The sequence below is a fragment of the Corapipo altera genome, unplaced genomic scaffold (genome assembly GCF_003945725.1).
Source record: "Corapipo altera isolate COAL_440 unplaced genomic scaffold, ASM394572v1 2, whole genome shotgun sequence".
Taxonomy (NCBI): Eukaryota; Metazoa; Chordata; class Aves; order Passeriformes; family Pipridae; genus Corapipo; species Corapipo altera.
This window is the reverse complement of record NW_020884890.1, coordinates 11,074,086-11,091,899: the sequence shown is the minus strand read 5'-3', so window position 1 is coordinate 11,091,899 and position 17,814 is coordinate 11,074,086. Positions and strand designations below refer to the sequence as shown.

General features: G+C 37.4%; 1 protein-coding gene across 1 annotated transcript in view; it reads left to right on the top strand.

Moving 5' to 3' along the window:
- Positions 1–17,814, top strand: part of ME1 (malic enzyme 1) — a 164,001-nt gene that overhangs the window by 120,866 nt on the left and 25,321 nt on the right. Inside the window, exons 7-9 of the mRNA XM_027645062.1 lie at positions 2,690–2,799; positions 13,102–13,199; positions 14,982–15,095. Of these exons, the coding sequence (XP_027500863.1) occupies positions 2,690–2,799; positions 13,102–13,199; positions 14,982–15,095 (322 nt within the window). The remainder of the gene's footprint in view (positions 1–2,689; positions 2,800–13,101; positions 13,200–14,981; positions 15,096–17,814) is intronic.

Here is a 17,814-nt window from a genome sequence, read left to right as displayed (position 1 = left end):
ATAAAGAAACAGACTGGCCTAATGACATCCAAGAAACACATATAACCAAACTCCAGAATTCCAGAGTGTTAATCTCATTAGTTCTGTATTATTATGCAACTGTCAGCTCCTGGACCCTTATGGAATCACAGAAATTCATTGCAGAAACTGAATCAGGTTAGAAATTTAACTTAGTTATTGAAAGCGGCTCTAGTTTCTTATTTGAACCCTGTTATGATTTACAGTACTGAATTACTGACTTGCCAAATTCTCTTTTAAAGAGTTGCCTGTCATTATGCTGCTGAAGAAGTCCAGGTTTTTCCATAAAACCTGAAAATGTATTTATTTTCAGCAGGGATTACCATTCCTGCCAGTGAAATCCCCGTAGATTTGGCTAATTGTAATATGGCTGTAAATATGTGATTTCCATGGAAATTAATTTAGTCACAGGAATTTTTGTCCTTTTTTTTTTAGTACTGATGGCTTTGCTTATTGTGGTTGCCAAACACATATATGGTTTAAAGAAAAACTGTAACGTATTTATACTGAACTGCTCAGTATATTATTATTTATACTGAGCCTCCCAGGACATCTATGTATTGCTTTTTTGTATGAAGCATGAACTGCTTGACTATCTCTCATAGATTTGCACTGTTAGCAAATAAGGAAAACCTCCTTTAAATCAATCAGGATGTGTGCTTTTGCAATCTTGTCCTGTTAGATACTAGTGGTAGTAATTTCATAGCCACACCTTAATGTAATATTTTTTTAAGTTTTAATCAAATGATTCCTTAGTCTTTGCAAATTGGCATTTGATTTATTTAAGTTTGAAATACCTTTTTAAAAAATATTTTTTCTTGTAATATTATTCCAAAGCAGGATAACATTTATGTGATATTTCCAGATCCAAACTTGTGCAAGCAGTTTTAGTGTTAACACTGTATTTTAACCTTTTCGTGTTTTACTTTTTTTTCTCCCATATGATATTGACAAGTTATATTTGGTTTTTTCCTGTTGTCAGTGTCTGTGAGCTTGAATTCAGTCTTTACTGAATAGTTTTTGTGTAGAAAATGTCTTCATTGTTTTTGGTGGTTTTGTGGGATTTTTTGCTTTTGTTTTAAGAAAGTACTTAAAAATGCCACATATGAATGGTAGGCAAGGAATCCAGAGACAGTACTATTAAAAAGCATATCTAAGGACTGGAGGATGTTTACAAAAGCATGTAGTGACAGGACACGGGGGAATGGCTTCAAACTGAAAGAGAGTAGCTTTAGATTAGATAATTAGGAAAAAATTCTTTACTGTGAGGGTAGTGAAGCACTGGAATAGGTTGCCCAGAGAATTTGTGGATGCCCTATCTCTGAAAGTGTTCAAGACCAGGTTGGATGAAGATCTGAACGAGCTGGTCTAGACGAAACGTGTCCCTGGCAGGGGAGTTGGTGACCTTTAAGGTCCCTTCCAGCCTGAACCATTCTGTGATTCTATGACTCTATGATATATAGTAGTAATGTTAATTTATTTTAACTTCTTATTAGCTTTCGTTTTAGGAGTAACCTTATTGTCACAGCATGGCAATTGTTTACTTTTTAGGTATTGGCATACAAGTCTAGTGCCAGGAGTCTTCAGGTTTTTTTTTTTTTAAAAATAAGATATAGAATAATAGAATTATAGAGTGGTTTGTGTTGAAATGGACCCTTAAAGGCCATCTGGTCCAATCCCTTGCTGTGAGCAGGGACATCTTCAACTAGATAAGGTTACTCAGAGCCCTGTCCAACCTGACCTTGGATGTTTCCATGTATATACTCCTTTGCTCCTCTCTTTTATATTTTTTAGATGTATTTGAGATGCCTTGTGCCTGTTGAAGTCATCATAGGCAACTACCTATACTAGAAATTGTACACTAGTGAATTGGCAATGAGACTGTTACCATGAGGTTCATCAAAAGTTACTTGTCCCATGCTGTTGAACTGACTTACACAGTCATATCACCTAAATGATAGAAATTGCTCAGCTGATACAACCTCATGCTGTATTTTCAAAATGTAGTATATGGAGATTTCAAAGTAGGAAGTGCCAATTTGCATTTTTCCATTAGCTACAAGGATAAGAAAACATTAAAATAGACGATAACATTGATTATTAGCATATTATTTAAGAAACAGAGGTAAGAAATGTAGAGAACCTTGTTTTTGCATATACCCAAAATTTTAATGTATATTAGCCAAGTGTAACTCGATTCAAATTTGCAGCTATCACTTTACTTCCTTAAATTGTTCTCTCATGTTTATTTTTTGTCTAGATTAACCATGGCTTTGATCAATACTTCTTTTATAATAAGAATGGTCAAGCAAAATTGTTGTGACCTGCATAATGACAATAAAATAAAATCCATGTTCTGAATGTGTTACCTTTTTATTGAGAACAACTTTTTTTATTCACTAGCTGATTTCTCAGTGAAGACTTCTGTTGAGATATCTGCAGAGAGATGAAGACTTTCTTCACTGATCTTTTATTCATAACTTAGAACTGAGTAAACACTACTAGTAGCATAATTATGCCTTCTAGTTAATCTATATGAACATAAAGATACAAAATATAACAGAAACATATCAGTAGAGGTATGAATCAAAATCTGACTGCAAATGTTAATAGCTTTTTGATATAAAATTTTGATCTTTTTAATGTGATGCATAATTTTTTGTCTTTCTAGATACGGCATGAACTGCCTCATTCAGTTTGAGGATTTTGCTAATGCTAATGCATTCCGCCTCCTGCATAAGTACCGTAACAAGTATTGCACTTTCAATGACGACATTCAAGGTAAGAGACCTTTTCTCTTCTCTCCATTAATGTGCTCACAAGCCAGAAAAATAAGATTTAATTTCCAGAGGGAAACAAATCTATTGTCTTTATTGTAATATTGGTAGATGTACAGGTCATATCTTGCCTTGGATTTCCTCAGCATGGGTTTCTGGTGAGCTGTGTTTGCTCTTAACCTCTCCCTTCTCATTTACACCTCATGCTCTATTTAGATGTTCAGTCTTTGTGGGTTTTTTTAATAGTTTAATATGTGAATGGCTTTCACCATATAAATTATGGACTTCAGGATTTTGAGCAAATGTCAAAGCTCAAGTCTGGACTGTACTTCCCTCAGTTTTTTTGTCACTGCAGTGACAACTGCTCCACTGTTCCTCCATGCCTGATAAATGTCAGACTGTATTTCAGTTTTTAAACCGACAACTCAGTTAAATATTCATGTAATTTTCCTCACAGTCTCATTCAATTTTAGAGGGAAATGACTCTGTTTTCCCATCTGAATCATTTGTACAGCTGGCAAAGGGAAAGTATCTAGGATGGGAAATTTCAGTGAGGGAGATTCCTCAGTGCTCAGTCTAGACGGGGATCTTGTCCCTTCCCTCCCAGAAAGACAAACAGGGCTGAAGTGGCATATGCTACTGCTTGGGTTGCCTTATATCCAGTTGGGAAAAGAGCACTGGAAAATAACTTTCTCTAGGGCAGTAAGTGCACTGGCTCCCATCCTTGTGAGGAGGCTGAAGTCAGAAGAACTGCTGCAGAGAGGTACCCAAGGAGGGCCCTGGGCACGCATTTGCCTCTTACCCCTGTTCCTTTGGGTAGATAAAGGTCCTCAGCAGTGATAGGATCAAAAATGGGAGTTTTGTTGTCTTCATTTCTTGCAGTTTTCAGTGACACTTTAAGCCAGCCATAAGGAGCTTGAGTATGCCAGAGGTCATTATTTTGAGTCATGCTTGGGGTCTAGGTCTTATTTCAGGGACTCAATGCATGGCAATGGATTCAAATAGCCCTTGTCTTTCTGGTGTTAGGGATTTGGCTAGCCACATGAACTATGCTTCTGTTACAAGCCTGGCTGAATTTTACTTCGCATCTGAAACAGATTATGAAGGACAACCTCCCAGATGGGAAATCAACTAATTATAAAATGTCGTTTCCCTTTGTAAGAAGCATGATGCTTCTCTACCCTGCAGGATCTGAGTGTAGCCATGGTTACAGCAGTCCAATATAGCACACCAAACAGCATCTGGAAGTTTCCCTGGTTGTTTAGAGCCTCAGCTCCTACACGGAATTCTTTCCTTGCAGGACAAAGGTCCTTAGCCCAAATCAGAGAGAGACTCAACTAGAATGTGGTTCAAAGAAACAGAAGGGAACCTTTTCAGCAGAAGTGTACCAAGTATGGGTAAACTTAGCTGACAAAGTCTTTTGTGTCTTTATTTGCATTTTCAAACTGCTACATTCTCTCTCAAGCACCTTGAAAGGAGGTGTCACAGCTGCATAATCAGCTTCAGTAACTTTTTATTTTCATAGGAGGTCATCTTCCCCTATAACATGGAAGTAGAATAACAGCCCAAATATAGATCCAGTGATCTTTTATCTCTCTTTCTATTCCAATTTTATAAACTCTAAGGATCTTTCACCTCACAATTTAAATGAGGATGGGTGGTGCTAAGTTTTTTAGCAGTCCTTAGAGATTTTCAGATTCTAAATGGCATTATTTTGTCCATGCTACTTGAAAGAGTGGCTTTCTCTCTATTTAACTTGTATTCTCTACCCCTAGAGCACTAAAGCTGACAAGTAGTGTCAGACCAATAAAAGCAAAGAAACACAGCACTGCATCTAATTTGCCTTCATCTTCTGAAGATAGTGCTTACTTGATATTTTAAACAAAGTTTTTCCTAGTCTTAATATTTTTCAAGGGAAAGCTACTTTAAGATCAAAAGAAATCTTTAATATGTTTTATGGAAAGGCTTTCTTCAGGAGTATTTTCACTGCCATAGGATATCCAGTGAAAGGATTCCTATATATCTTAGCGATTCAATGAGAGCCATTAAGTATCTCCAATCTAAACAAGCTGTTAAATGATCCTGACTTCTGACAGACACTATAAAAGACAAAGAAAACATGGAAAGCTGCATACCAATCTGCAGGTACTCACTTGGACAAATGCAGTTGCCTTCTCTTAGCTCCCAGGTATTTACAGGGTGCCAGCATGCCCTTAAGTGACGTCATTGCAGAACATTTGGAAAAAGTCTGCCAAAACACTGATCTTATGGAACCACTAGAGACTGACCATTAAGGGTCACCTATAGATATATTTAAGAACTTCTGGAAACAGATTTGTCTCCATCCCTGCTACAGTGAGGTCACATCATTTCCTTCAGAGAAAGCTTTGTAACTTTTCCTACATCCCCTCTCTGTACTCAAGGAATTGGGAACAAGAGTGAACAGCATTCTGACTAACTGCTATAAAAGTATATTGAAATAATAAAATTCTTCATATTTTAGCATTCTAGAAAGCATCTTTGGTTTTGGATGAGTGGTGAATTTCTTCCCTCTGTAGTTACATTAATTTCTTCATATTTATATTTTCAAAATACTCTTTTACAAACACAATAGCAATAATGTTTCCTTAGGGAGAAAATATTCACTTTTTTCCTTGGATTCTTGTCTGGTTTTATTCTGACCACAAATCAACTTGATTTTTTTCAGATTTTTTTCTTCTTCTCTATGAAACACATAAACTGATTTTTAGAAAAGAAAATCAGTGAAAGCCTTGGATTTAAAACAAATACTTTTATCTGGTTCTGTCTAACTAACGTTTTCCAGAATTGAGGATGTTTTGATCATGATTTCCTATATGGGAGGAATATTAATTAATTATGTAGTGTCAAACTTCACAACATTTAGAAATTCCTGAATTAGATGAGGTTGCTAGTTTTGCTTATCTCCAATATATTTAGGAAGGGGAAGTCGTAAGGAAAAGGTGGCATTTTCTTGAAGATATGATACGTGGCTTTTTTCTCTCTCCAACCCCTGCATGGGAACGGACCAGTGCCAGAAGAACTGGAGCCTATGTTGTCAAACAAAGCTGTTTATCAAGGTGGAAGATGTTCTCTGCTTGATCACCCTAGAATGAGGCAGGGTTGGGATCCATGGTTTGAAAATCCCCTAAGAGAAACTATCCAGTTCCCTTCCCTGCTGCAGGAGAAGTCTCTTAAGACCTGCTAAAGAAGAAGTCCTAGGTACAAGGCCAGGACTGCAGTGTCTGAAGTCCTGCTTACAGGTGACACTGGCTTAGGCCGTACCTGCCTGCCCCTCACAAATCCAGCTGGGGCAGAGCAGGATGCCATAGTGCTCCCTTTCCACACCTATTTGATTTTGGTGGGTCTTTTGAAAGAGTTTTTGCTACTCAAGTACAAACAGTGGCTTAGGGCATGTTTGGACGTCTTTAGGGTGGTGCATTTGTTTTATGTGGGTCTCTCGCTGCTTATCATGTGGTAGCTGCTTGTAGTCATTGCTGATGTGGGTATATTTCAAATAGTGATATAAATTTCTCTAGCCTTGCTGCCTCTATGCAGGTCAATTATTTAAATTGTTTTAATCTTTTTTCCCACTCCTGTACTTTAAAATTGTCTCAATTGACAATGACAAACTAATGCAATATAAGCCAATCTACATGAAATAAGTGTTTCACTGTCCCACAATGCCCACAATGCTTCCCCCTATTATGGACACAGAGACTGTATTTTATGCCAACAAAAATATTTACTTGGAGAGACTGCACTGGATTGGAATTAATTTCGGTATTCATCATGACCTTAGATGTCATTAGTTTTTAACAGCTGTGCTGTTTAATTGCATCAACATTTTATGAAAAGAAAGAAACCTAAAATAAAAATGTAGAGCCCATATAACTTAAGATTATTGTTTGATTTTACATGTATGGTTTGATTTGAAATATATGCTAAATCACCAGGCTGCCCTTTGAATAATTAGGGAAATTATACCTGGAAGTTACATTATGACCAATTCAACATTAAGTCAGTTATTAAGTCATCTCTGCCATTCTCAGAGATCAGAATTTATCTGTCACAACAATTCTCCCTTTTAAGATTTAATTCTTTTTAATATTAACATCAAAAAGTATATATTTGGTGCCTGGAAATTCCAGTTCTTGAAATAGCATTGTAAAGAAGGTTTTGGGTTTGTTGTTGTGGTTGTGGTGGGCATGGGGCTTCCAATTCATTCTCTGACCAGGAATTTTAAAAATGCAAAGTTGAATGACATATAATAGCTCATATATTGATATTGTATATCTCAAATTCTGATATGACGTGCAAACTGTAGAAAACTTTCATAATATGAAGAGAAATTTGCTTACAAGTGAAGCACGTTGGGATTTTTAAAATAAAATAATTTTTAAAAAACCTATTAAGACATATGCTGTAGAGCTTTGTAAAGTGTATTTTTCTTTTAGTATATTCAGGATATCACCTCTCCATTCCTCAGTTGTAAATTTACATTGAAATCAGTATACTTTAAAGTAAATGCCTCACTGTAGCTTTTGTATAAGTTTCCATGTGTATATACAAATATGTGTATGTACAAGTATTCCTCTGTTTCATTTTTTTCTCATTATGGGTTTAAAAAATAAATCCATTCGCAATCAGCTTGAGCAAGGAGTTGCACCAAATGACCTCCCAGTCACAGCCACCCTGTGCTGCTGGGACTCTGTATCCCTTTCCAAGTGTGCCAAATGGTTGCTGTTTTAAAAAGGATGCATTCCCCTTCCCTAGAGCCTTTCCCTGCTTTGCACTGCCTGACTGTTGCAGCTGCAGAGCAGGGCAGTGTGCACACAAAGCTTTGAGAAGCCAGTTCATAGCAAGGAGAAGGAGTTCCCATCTCTTTAAAAAGGGTCCTTTTGAACTACCCACAGCAGTAGCATTTACTTCACTAGCGACTGAGATTATACCTTTTTGATAGGATCTTTACTCTCACCTTTTACCCAGTAAATCTAGGAGATAAGAATGGATTTTTTTTCCCCCCTAGCACTCTATGAAGTGCTGTTTGGATGACTGACTGTATTAACATGTGATTTCTGTTCTTCTTTGCATTAAGAAATATGAATTTTACTTTTACCACTTCCTAATCTTTTAGTCCAGAATGAATACCTCAGATTTTAGGATGTGCTGTAGAAAGTTCTCCCCTCTTCTTGTTTGCTAGCTTTTTAAGGCAAGGTAGGTAAAAATTACATAAAGGAACTACTAATACTTGATTACAAGTTTTATTTTTTGAAACTAAATAATGGACAAATGCTTCAGAGCCATAAGCCATTTACATCCAATATAAATGAAGTTCTTATTCCTCATCTTTTGGGGATTTCCCCCCCATTTTTTGTCTTCAATTATGTATCTGCTGAAAGAATACTCTGTGCTCCAAAGCATTTATAGTGTGCCAACCCCAAAAGGCCATGGATATCCCTTCACATATTCATGCTCAGTTGCACAGTTTACAGTAATAAGTAAAGCTAAAGAATCTTGCACAGAAAACACAGACTTGGTGTAGAATGGTGTACCTTGAAATTTCACATCTATTGTATTTTTACAAAACTCACCTTCCTAGAAAACTATAATGAAATGTTTGCTGCCACAGCAGTTGACATTGCTTTAGAAAAACATCCTTTGCTAAATTTGTTTTGGCTATTCTAGAAATTTGTGGAAAATAGAATGGGTTTTCAAAATCATATCCATGAACAATGTCTATCTTATTCTGCACACAAAGGATTTGACGTGTGCTCTGTAGGAGAGGGCCAAGTCAATTCTCTCCTTCCTATAGTGATGACAGTCAGAAAAGTAGCAAAATTCTGTTTCTGGTTCATCATGTCTGCGCAAAGTGGTTAGGCTTTGGCAGATGGACGGGAATTGCATTTTGATTCTTTTCAAAACCTTGAGTCAGTATTCAGGGTGAAATTTAAGGTCATACTGTTAGTCAGAGCAGTTCCGTTTAAACAGATCTGCTATTCAGGCTGACGGTGCCCCCCTTTCAGTAGGAAGGAATAAGGGAAGCTGCTGACGAGGAGTGATGACAGCCACTGCCAGCAGCAGTGATAGTGGGTTCAGTAATCTAATAAATTGAGTCTTTATCCCTTTTAGAATCAAAAGGCTGAATAAAATTGGTGTGGAGTACTTTTAAATACCGTTTTTAGAGCAGTGCTGTGCAAATCGTGATTTGAGAGAGATGTCATATTTAAGCCTTTATATATTGCTATTATAACCTTTGTTCTGAATCAGCCTCATAATGAACATACAGGTAATGCTAGCTCACATCCCATGCAAATAATCAATGAAAAATATTGCTGACAATCAATGTAGTATTTTATTTATGTTTCATATATCTTTTACTTTTCCTTAAAACAGAGGATGGTATAGTAATATAAAAGTATCCTAACTGGTAATACTTAATTGCAGTACCTTTTTCTAGCTAACAAACTTAGCAACAGTACATCAGCCATGAAGATAAGATAGTATCCCAGCATTCCCATTTTTTATAAATCTATGATATGTCACCAGAAAGCAGCTTGAAGTGCAGCTTTCGTGGCTCTCTGAGAAGTCCTCTGATGAGGGCAGGGTTCTGAGGTGACCACAACTTCTGTCTTCAAGAGCTGGAAACAGGACTGTACAGTGCTCCAGCTCAGCTTTCCTTTTCAGGAGATCAGACTGCTGGTCTTAGGAATAAGCTATGTTATGTAGGCTCTCTGCTTCTCCTCCCCTACAAGAATAGCTGTGTAATATAAAATAGAAGAAAGAATTTTGCATCCAACGAGAGGATGGGATTTTTTTCTTGCTGGTTATGGCTATTGTTTGGTAGAGTACCAAGGGAAACTGAGAGCACACTCTGACTTCTCTATTGTGCCATTTTTGGTCTTTGCCAATTTGGCCCTTGCCAGAGGAAGACCTAATGTCATCTGGGAAAGAAACAAGCTGACTCTTGGAGTCTGTAGGGTGGAAGTGTCTCAGCCTGATGGTTGTTGTTCCCAAAGGCATGCCTCAGAGGATATTTTTATTTAGAAATGAAGGACTGAACAAGTCATAAAAATTACTATATAACTAAAAATGCCAAATTTGTATGGTCCAAACATTAAGTGGGCTCAGAACGAGGTGTCCTGTATTTCTGATGATTGAAGGGAAAAGTCATAATCAAAAGCATATAACAAACTTTTTAGTTCTGAAGGCACATGTTTTTTAACTGCTCAGGTGGATTTACTTCAAAAAGTGACTTTCTAACTTTAAAATATGTTGTTAAATTCTATTATGCATTATCTTATTTTTGAAGAAGTAGCCATTCTTGAAACTCAGATGATCCTACCTATGAATCACAGATTCAAACTCAGCCTTCAACACCCAGATGATGTCATTTAAGAAGAGGTTTACCTGCTACCAGGCTTCTTATTACTTCTGGTTTTTTTAGTGCCTTAGCTACATTTCTTGAAAAATTAATGGTCTGTGTGCCTGTGGTATGAATGTCTACTTTGAGCACCTCCTGGAGTTTAATGTAGAGATTACTGTTCTCTCAACTTTAAAATTTGCCTTGTTTATGAGAAAGTAAAATTATGAAGAGCAAATTTAGGGGAGCTGCATGTTGAGGGCAAATGTCCAGTGTGCAGATTCTGGGCCACACACTTTTGGAGGGCTTGCCATACCTATTTCACACTTTTTATGAAGAAAAAGTCAGTAGCAATGTGAATTTTTCCCCCCAAAAGCAACTGGGTGGCTTGTAGGCAATTGCTGACCCTGAGAGTAGCTCAGTTGGTTAGAGCATGATGCTAATAACACCAGGATTATGGGTTTGATCCCTGTATGGGCCATTCACTTAAGAGTTGGACTCAATGATCCTTGTAGGTCCCCTTCCAACTCAGAATAGCCCATGAAATTAGAGACACAACATCCAATGCTCTGCACACACTCTGGATGGAAGCCACCCTAGGATCAAAAGCTTAGGAAAAGCAGTTAGGGCCGTGATGATCAGGAATAGATTTGTAGAAGCCAGCAGATGAAAGGAGGTTGTAGCCAGGTGGGGGGTTGGCCTCTTCTCCCAGGCAGCTATCAGTAAGACAAGAGGGCATGGTCTTAAGCTCTGCCAGGGGAGGTTTAGGTTGGATATTAGGAATAAATTCTTTACAAAGAGAGTAATCAGACATTGGAATGGGCTGCCCAGGGCAGTAGTGGATTCACCATCCCTGGGGGTTTTTAAGATGAGACTGGATGTGGCACTTAGTGCCCTGGTCTAGTAATCGTGGTGGTAGTGGATCAGGGGTTGGACTTGATGATCTTGGTGGTCCTTTCCAACCTGCCTGATTCTATGATTCTGTGATTCTCCTTTTAAGTTCTTGCAGGCTTCTCAAAATCATTTGTGGCCTCATCTTTGGTTTTCTTAGGTCAGTCAGTGGCAGCTGCTGCCCAGAGAAGGAAGGATTAATTTCTTTTCCCAGAACTGGACATCGCAGGACCTGTGTTTGTCTTCCTGTGATTCAGCTCTCTCTGAATCAGATAGGCATTTTAAATCTTCAAACACTGTTGAAAACCATTTTTTGACTTCCAATACCTAATTGTTAGTGTCTAGTACAGCTTTTTCAGTTCTAATGAAATTAGTGCTGTCTGATATTGGTTCTTCAGAATTTCCTCTAAAGAAACACATTGAGCACAATTTACTGCTGATATTATCTATGTCACTACCACATCCCCGTCCACAGGATGTCTTTATGGGTTCTGTGAACTTGTTGAAAACTAATGCACTTTCTCAGCATTTTTTCCAGTATTTAATGGATCCTTGCAGAAATAGAGTCTGACTGGTTTGGGGTTATTTTGTTCCACCTTATGCCTGGGCTTTAATGAGGATAATAACTTGTGAAAAATACAAGCATGTTGCCTGAAGTCAGAAAAATTCATGAAAGAAAAAAGTCATGAAAGAAAAATTCATGAAAGAAGATCCTTCCCCTCCAGTAGACTTTGCTGGGGAGAAGGAGTCACCTTCAAGCTTTGGGTCAGAAGAGCCAGATATGAGGTCCTGATGACTAAGTACAACTTTCTTGAGCATGACAGAAGCTGACAGCTAGACTCAGCAGTGCTGGCAATTCACCTGCAGTCTAGTGTATCGATTTGGGTGCTGCAGTTCAAGAAATAGAAGAAACAGCCCAAGGAGAGAAATGAGTGCTGTTTTAGAAAGCGTGAAAGAATTGGGATTGTTCCACATAAGAAAAGCGGGTTGGGACAACATTAATCTTCAAATATAATACATGACTTGTTGCAAAGACAAAATTAAAGGTTTTCCAGTAGTAGATAAGAGACCAAAACAGAACAAGAAGAAGCAGAAAAGAAACATTTACATTTGAAATTTTCAACCAAAAGTATAGGTAAGCACTGGAGTAGCTTTCTGAGGAGATCATAAGAACATTCAAAAGAAGACAAGTTAGACAAAGATCGCAGAGGTATGACTGATCCTGCCACTGTGAACAAGTTTGGGTTTGATCCCTCCTTGGGTTCTCTTTATTGCCCTATTATTTATTAATAACTGTTTCTCACAATGAAGACCAAAATTTTTCCATTCAAAGGCAGACAGGTATCTTGTTCTTTGTGGTTCTGATTTGGAGAAGAAAGGCCTCTGCAGGCTAAATCTTAAAACTAAATGTTAGCCTTTTTCCCTGTATAGCATAACTCAGAGATAGATTTAAAAGGCACCTCCAATGTTTTAGATGCTGGTGAGCTGAAACCCCCTTCACAGTGGACTGGAGTCTTAAATAAGGTGACCCTATTCTTTCAGCTAGCTTTGCTTCTCTGTAAATGTTCAGTTTGTTCATCTACTCTTGACAACCTCTCCATGAGAAATGAAGGTTTATTTTAGTCTTGTATTTTACTGTACTTGGAGTGTATCTATTTTAAGAATGAAACCAGTATCTTAATTTTCAGTATCTGGAGTCCTTCAAAATACACCTGTCTGGGCTTTCACACCCTTCCCTTCTAAGAAAGGTCCTAACCAGAGTATTCTATAATAGTTTGAATGCCCTAGCCATTATACCCATCCAGTAGAATTAATTGATCATATTTAATTTCACATTACTCTGAAGATATTCCCACTTAATTTAACTTTCATAAGAACAAAGTAGAGCAAACCCCAGTTCCACTCAACTATTTGTTACTACCCTCACTAATTGTGTCTTTTAGCCAAAAGATGCTGTGGAATTATTTAAAATGTAATGTTTTGTAATTGTGTCCAGAATAACCAAATTTATTCTTTTTTCTTTTTTACCTTCAGGAACTGCATCTGTTGCTGTTGCAGGTCTCCTTGCAGCTCTGCGTATTACCAAGAACAAGTTATCAGATCACACAGTGTTGTTCCAGGGAGCTGGAGAGGTATGTATTTTTATACATCATGAAAAATTGTGCTGTGGTGATTTTTCTTAGTATTTAATCAAGTTATATGTGTCCACTTAACAAGATGATTAAATGGGTAGAACAATCACTAAAACGTGCTTAAAGGTGGTTTTTAATTCAAATGTAAACTTGCAGAAAAATCTCTGATCATCTTGTCAAGCCTTGTATTTTTCATAAGACATTTTTTGGAGATCTGTTCTATTTTTAGAACTTCTGGTTTTAGCTCTTCAGCTGTAAGTTATTGAACTGCTCTCAATATAAGCAAGCAAAACATTTTTGAAAGATGAGGAAATACATCAGAGAAAGTAAAGAAAACATATTTACATAAATCAGTGTTATTTAGGAGGAAGCAGTACCCCTTTGAATTTTTTTTGTCATTGAATACAGTTTTTCAGTATTCTGCATATTGAGATAATCCATTTCTGAAGATTTTATGCACATTTTTTATACTAATTTTTCAGTATTAATTTCTAAGCCACTTCAGACAAGTGAAGGTTGTACTTATCTACAATGTGGCTTGTCATCTATTGCATCTCTTGCATGAAATCTTCAACCCCATGGAGACTTCTTTAATTTCATTAAATATTTGATGTTAAGTCTGTAGTTTTCAGAACTACTTGTATCCATGTCTGGTGTGTCAATGCCTTGGTGCATCAAGACTGTCCATCTCTTTGGAGTTCCTTCCCCTGGTTTTGCTCCATGTTCAACAGAGAGATTAATCCATGGTCTAATGTTTATTTTTTTTATTAGTATTGTCAGTGCACCTGTTACTGCAAAGAGGTAATGGTAGATGTCATCCCTCCTGCAGGAGCTCATTTTTAATAAAACTACTTATTTCTTAATGAAAAAAGGGTAATCTCATTTGATTCTCAGTGAACAAGAAACAGAACCAACCCTATATATGTCTATGAGTCAGTAATCAGAAATACCGAGTGGTCTCTGGGCTCGCTTTTTTGCCTGGTTTTCAATCTGTACCTGTATGAAATTTGATCTGTTGGATGAAATATTATAAAATCCAGTAAGAATTACACACATTTCAGCAAAATATTGATAAGTGAGTTTTTCTCTTCCTTGCTTTCACTGGGAGCACAGCCAAATCTAGAGTTACAAAATAAATGAATAGTAGGTAAAAGGAGACTTACCTTCCTGATGGACATTTTAAAAAAAGATAAAAAATCTTTTAGAACTGTCTTTTACTTTCTGGCATGCAGACTGTGATTTCCTTTGGTTTAAATTACAAAAATTTCAAAGAAGTAAAAATACTTAATGCATTCTGAGATTAATATCATAGGATTATAGAATGGTTTGGGAAGGGACCTTAAAAATCATCTAGTTCCAGTTCTCCTGCAACGGGCAGGGAACCTTCCACTTGACCACATTGCTTAGAACCCCATCCAACATGGCCTTGAACACTTCCAGGGCTGTAAGTATTATTATGTGGAATAAATGTTAGTTCTAGCATTTTCTAATTTAAACATTTATTGCACTCTCCACATTCTAAGTGCCATCTGAAGATTTATCTGTACCATGATTTATCTATATGATATAAGATTTATCTATGCTATTTTTCTACATTATGGTTTCTAATTACCAAATGGTAGCAACAGTTCATTAGGTTTACTTTATGAAAAAATAATTGTTCAGTTTTATTGTTTAATGAAATTAAGAAACTTACCTAAAGTGGTGGGTAAAGGAAACAAGTGAGTAGGGGATTTCTTTTATTTCTTGTTTTTTATACCGCTTTTCTTCTTTTTCCTTCAGGCTGCACTAGGGATAGCAAACCTTGTTGTTATGGCTATGGAAAAAGAAGGGATTTCCAAAGATGCAGCTACCAAAAAGATATGGTTGGTTGACTCAAAGGGATTAGTAGTAAAGGTAATATGATTTTATCATTCCTTTAAATATCATGATATTACTTGCACACTGTAGATAAAGACAAGAATATATTCTTTGTGAAAGCAACTGCAACAATATATCTCTCTTGGCATAGCAAGTTGTTTTTCTTTTCTAAAGTTTATTAAATTAATGACAGACTTCCATGTTACTTCAGGGTGGGGGATTATTACGCTTGGAGTTCCTGCTCTATTTCTCTTAGGGATGAGCACATAATGAAGAGAATTTTTCAGCAGTTCATTAAAAAATGTGTGAAGAAAGAAATGTTCAACTTAGGGGTTTAATATTTCCCATGTTAATGTGACTACTATTTTTGAACACAGTCTTGCACAAAGACATATACATACATTATTAGGATGGCAGGCAAGTCATCCTTCTGCAACAACTGACATACCTTGCAACAAATAGCTTCTCTGCACAGTGATATAGCTCATGTTGCAGATGTTGTGGTCTGCAGTGCTATCAACACTGGTCAGAATTTGAAGCTGCTGAGAGACTTCATCAGTCACCCTTACCTCATTCCTTCCATGTGCCAAAATAAAGAAACATATGAATTCCATGTGCCAGAATAAAGAAACTGGTATGTTTTAAAAGGTAGTTATACATTTAATGGTTTGTGAGCTACTTAAAGGAAATGGATGAGAGGCCAATTGGCTTTGCTTTTTCACCTTGCTGGTTGGTTTGCAATATTTGTGGTCATGTTTGTTGGAACTACACTCCTGCCCAGTGTTCTTTAGCTATCTGATATGAAAGATCTTTTGTGGTTCACATTCCTTTGCATCAAGGGGATGCAGTCAGTATCTGTTGGCTTATTGAACAGCATCACAGCATCTTTCACTCATGCTGTTCGAGAGAAAATAGTAGGATCATAAACTCTGAGATGGGAGAGTATTACTAAGGTCATCTTGGACACCCCTTGCCAGAAGGCACAAAAGTAGCCTGATCAGGTACAGAAGAATGCCACTATCTAGGACACAGGTGTTTTGGGTTTTTTTTTTGGGGGGGGGGGGGGGGGGGGGGGAGTTGGTGCTTTTTTGTTTGTTTGTTTATTTTAGTGAGTGTTTTTAATCCTTTTTGTTTTCATCTAATAATCTTAAAGTGATTTTGCATGCAAACATAGATGACTGAAGGCTTGTGTATTGTCTGTGGCTGTTGAAACCTTGGTGTTGTCTAAGAAGAGTGATGTGTTGCACCACTTCTTCCACCGTAGAGACTGGGATTATAAAATAATGCAATTGAACTAAAATCACCTTCTGGTACTGTTAAGGGAACAAACTGACAGGGGCAGTGTAGGAACTTCCCAGCCCTAAGGTAGCAAAACAGGTCTCAGCTGCCTGTCTGTCCAGTCGAGGTGGTTAACCAGCCTTTCTTCTCTCTCTCTCATTTCTTCTCCCTGCTTCTTTACACCTCTCACTGCTAATTTGCTAGTCAGCCGAGAAGCCGGGTTGTTGCTTTTGGTACGCAGCGACTGATTCCTTTCACAGGTTCTAAATTTTTAGTGACTCGGTGACTGCATTCTTTCCTCACCACCTTCTAGTTTTTGTGCTCTCAGGCAGTGCCAAAACTAATCAGTGTCTCACACAGCTTCGATGTTCCTTTCCTCGCTTATTCTTCTTGCTGGAGCTTTAATTTGGGTTTTGTCCAAAAAGCAGTCCACTGAATTTCATGTTCTGCCTGGAGTATATTTGTGAACTGTTTGTGATAGCCAGACATAACAGCTGTCTGAGGTAGATTAGGGCTGAATTTGTGGCCAGATGTTGACGCAAGCAGCAGGAGCCAACGGTGCACATTTCAGGTCGTTGCTTGTTTTCCTGGAAAACCTGGGAGCACTAATTTTCCCATCTAGCCATCATGGGGGGCTTGAGAATGTGTGGGTGCTTACTGCTGCACTGTGTTTATGAAGAGCCTGCTGGGTCTAGAAGGTGGAGATCTGTCAGGACAAGGCCTGAGCTGGGCATAAGGAAGCATGTTCTTGGCCTAGGGTGCTGTGAGTCCTCTCTTGGCTTCTTCTGCAGAGAAATGTTCCCCTGAAAAGTAAGAAAAATAAAAGAAAAATTTCCTACCCCAAAAGAAAGAAAATACAAAGAAAATACAATGGAAACCTCTTGAGGCTTGAGATTTAACTGCCAGGAAATAATATGTACAGCAAGTAAATAATTAAGCTATTCCTGGTTCCTTTTTCTGGCCTGAGAGAGAATGCTGTGATTTAAGTCCGCTTAGGAAATTTTTTGGGCTTTAGCTGATTGTACAAAAGTGCTACAAAGGCTTCTAAGATTTTCCAAATTCTTAGAAATGAGATAAGTAAAATGGGGAAAATTTATGAGAAAGTTGTACAATCAGAAGGACACAACCTTTTCATTATTGCAAGGGTAAGAATTGCCAAGCTACAACATAGATCACCACTTAACCAACTTTTGCATAAACTAAACTGACACACTACTAAGGACATGTATCAATAGAAATCTGTTCAACAAAGAGTCCCTTCAACTTTTCTTTACAAAAACCTGCTTAATCAAAAGAATTTTACTTGAAGCAGTGAGACTTTTTCAGTCCTAGAAATGTTCTGATCTGTTGCTTTAGCAGTGTGAGAAACAGGAGAATCTCTTAAGACTCAGCAATTACTTTGTCCAACGAAACTAATTTTTACATCATTTATATTCTGTGCTGTCCTTTGATCATTAATTTTGCGATGTGTGATTAT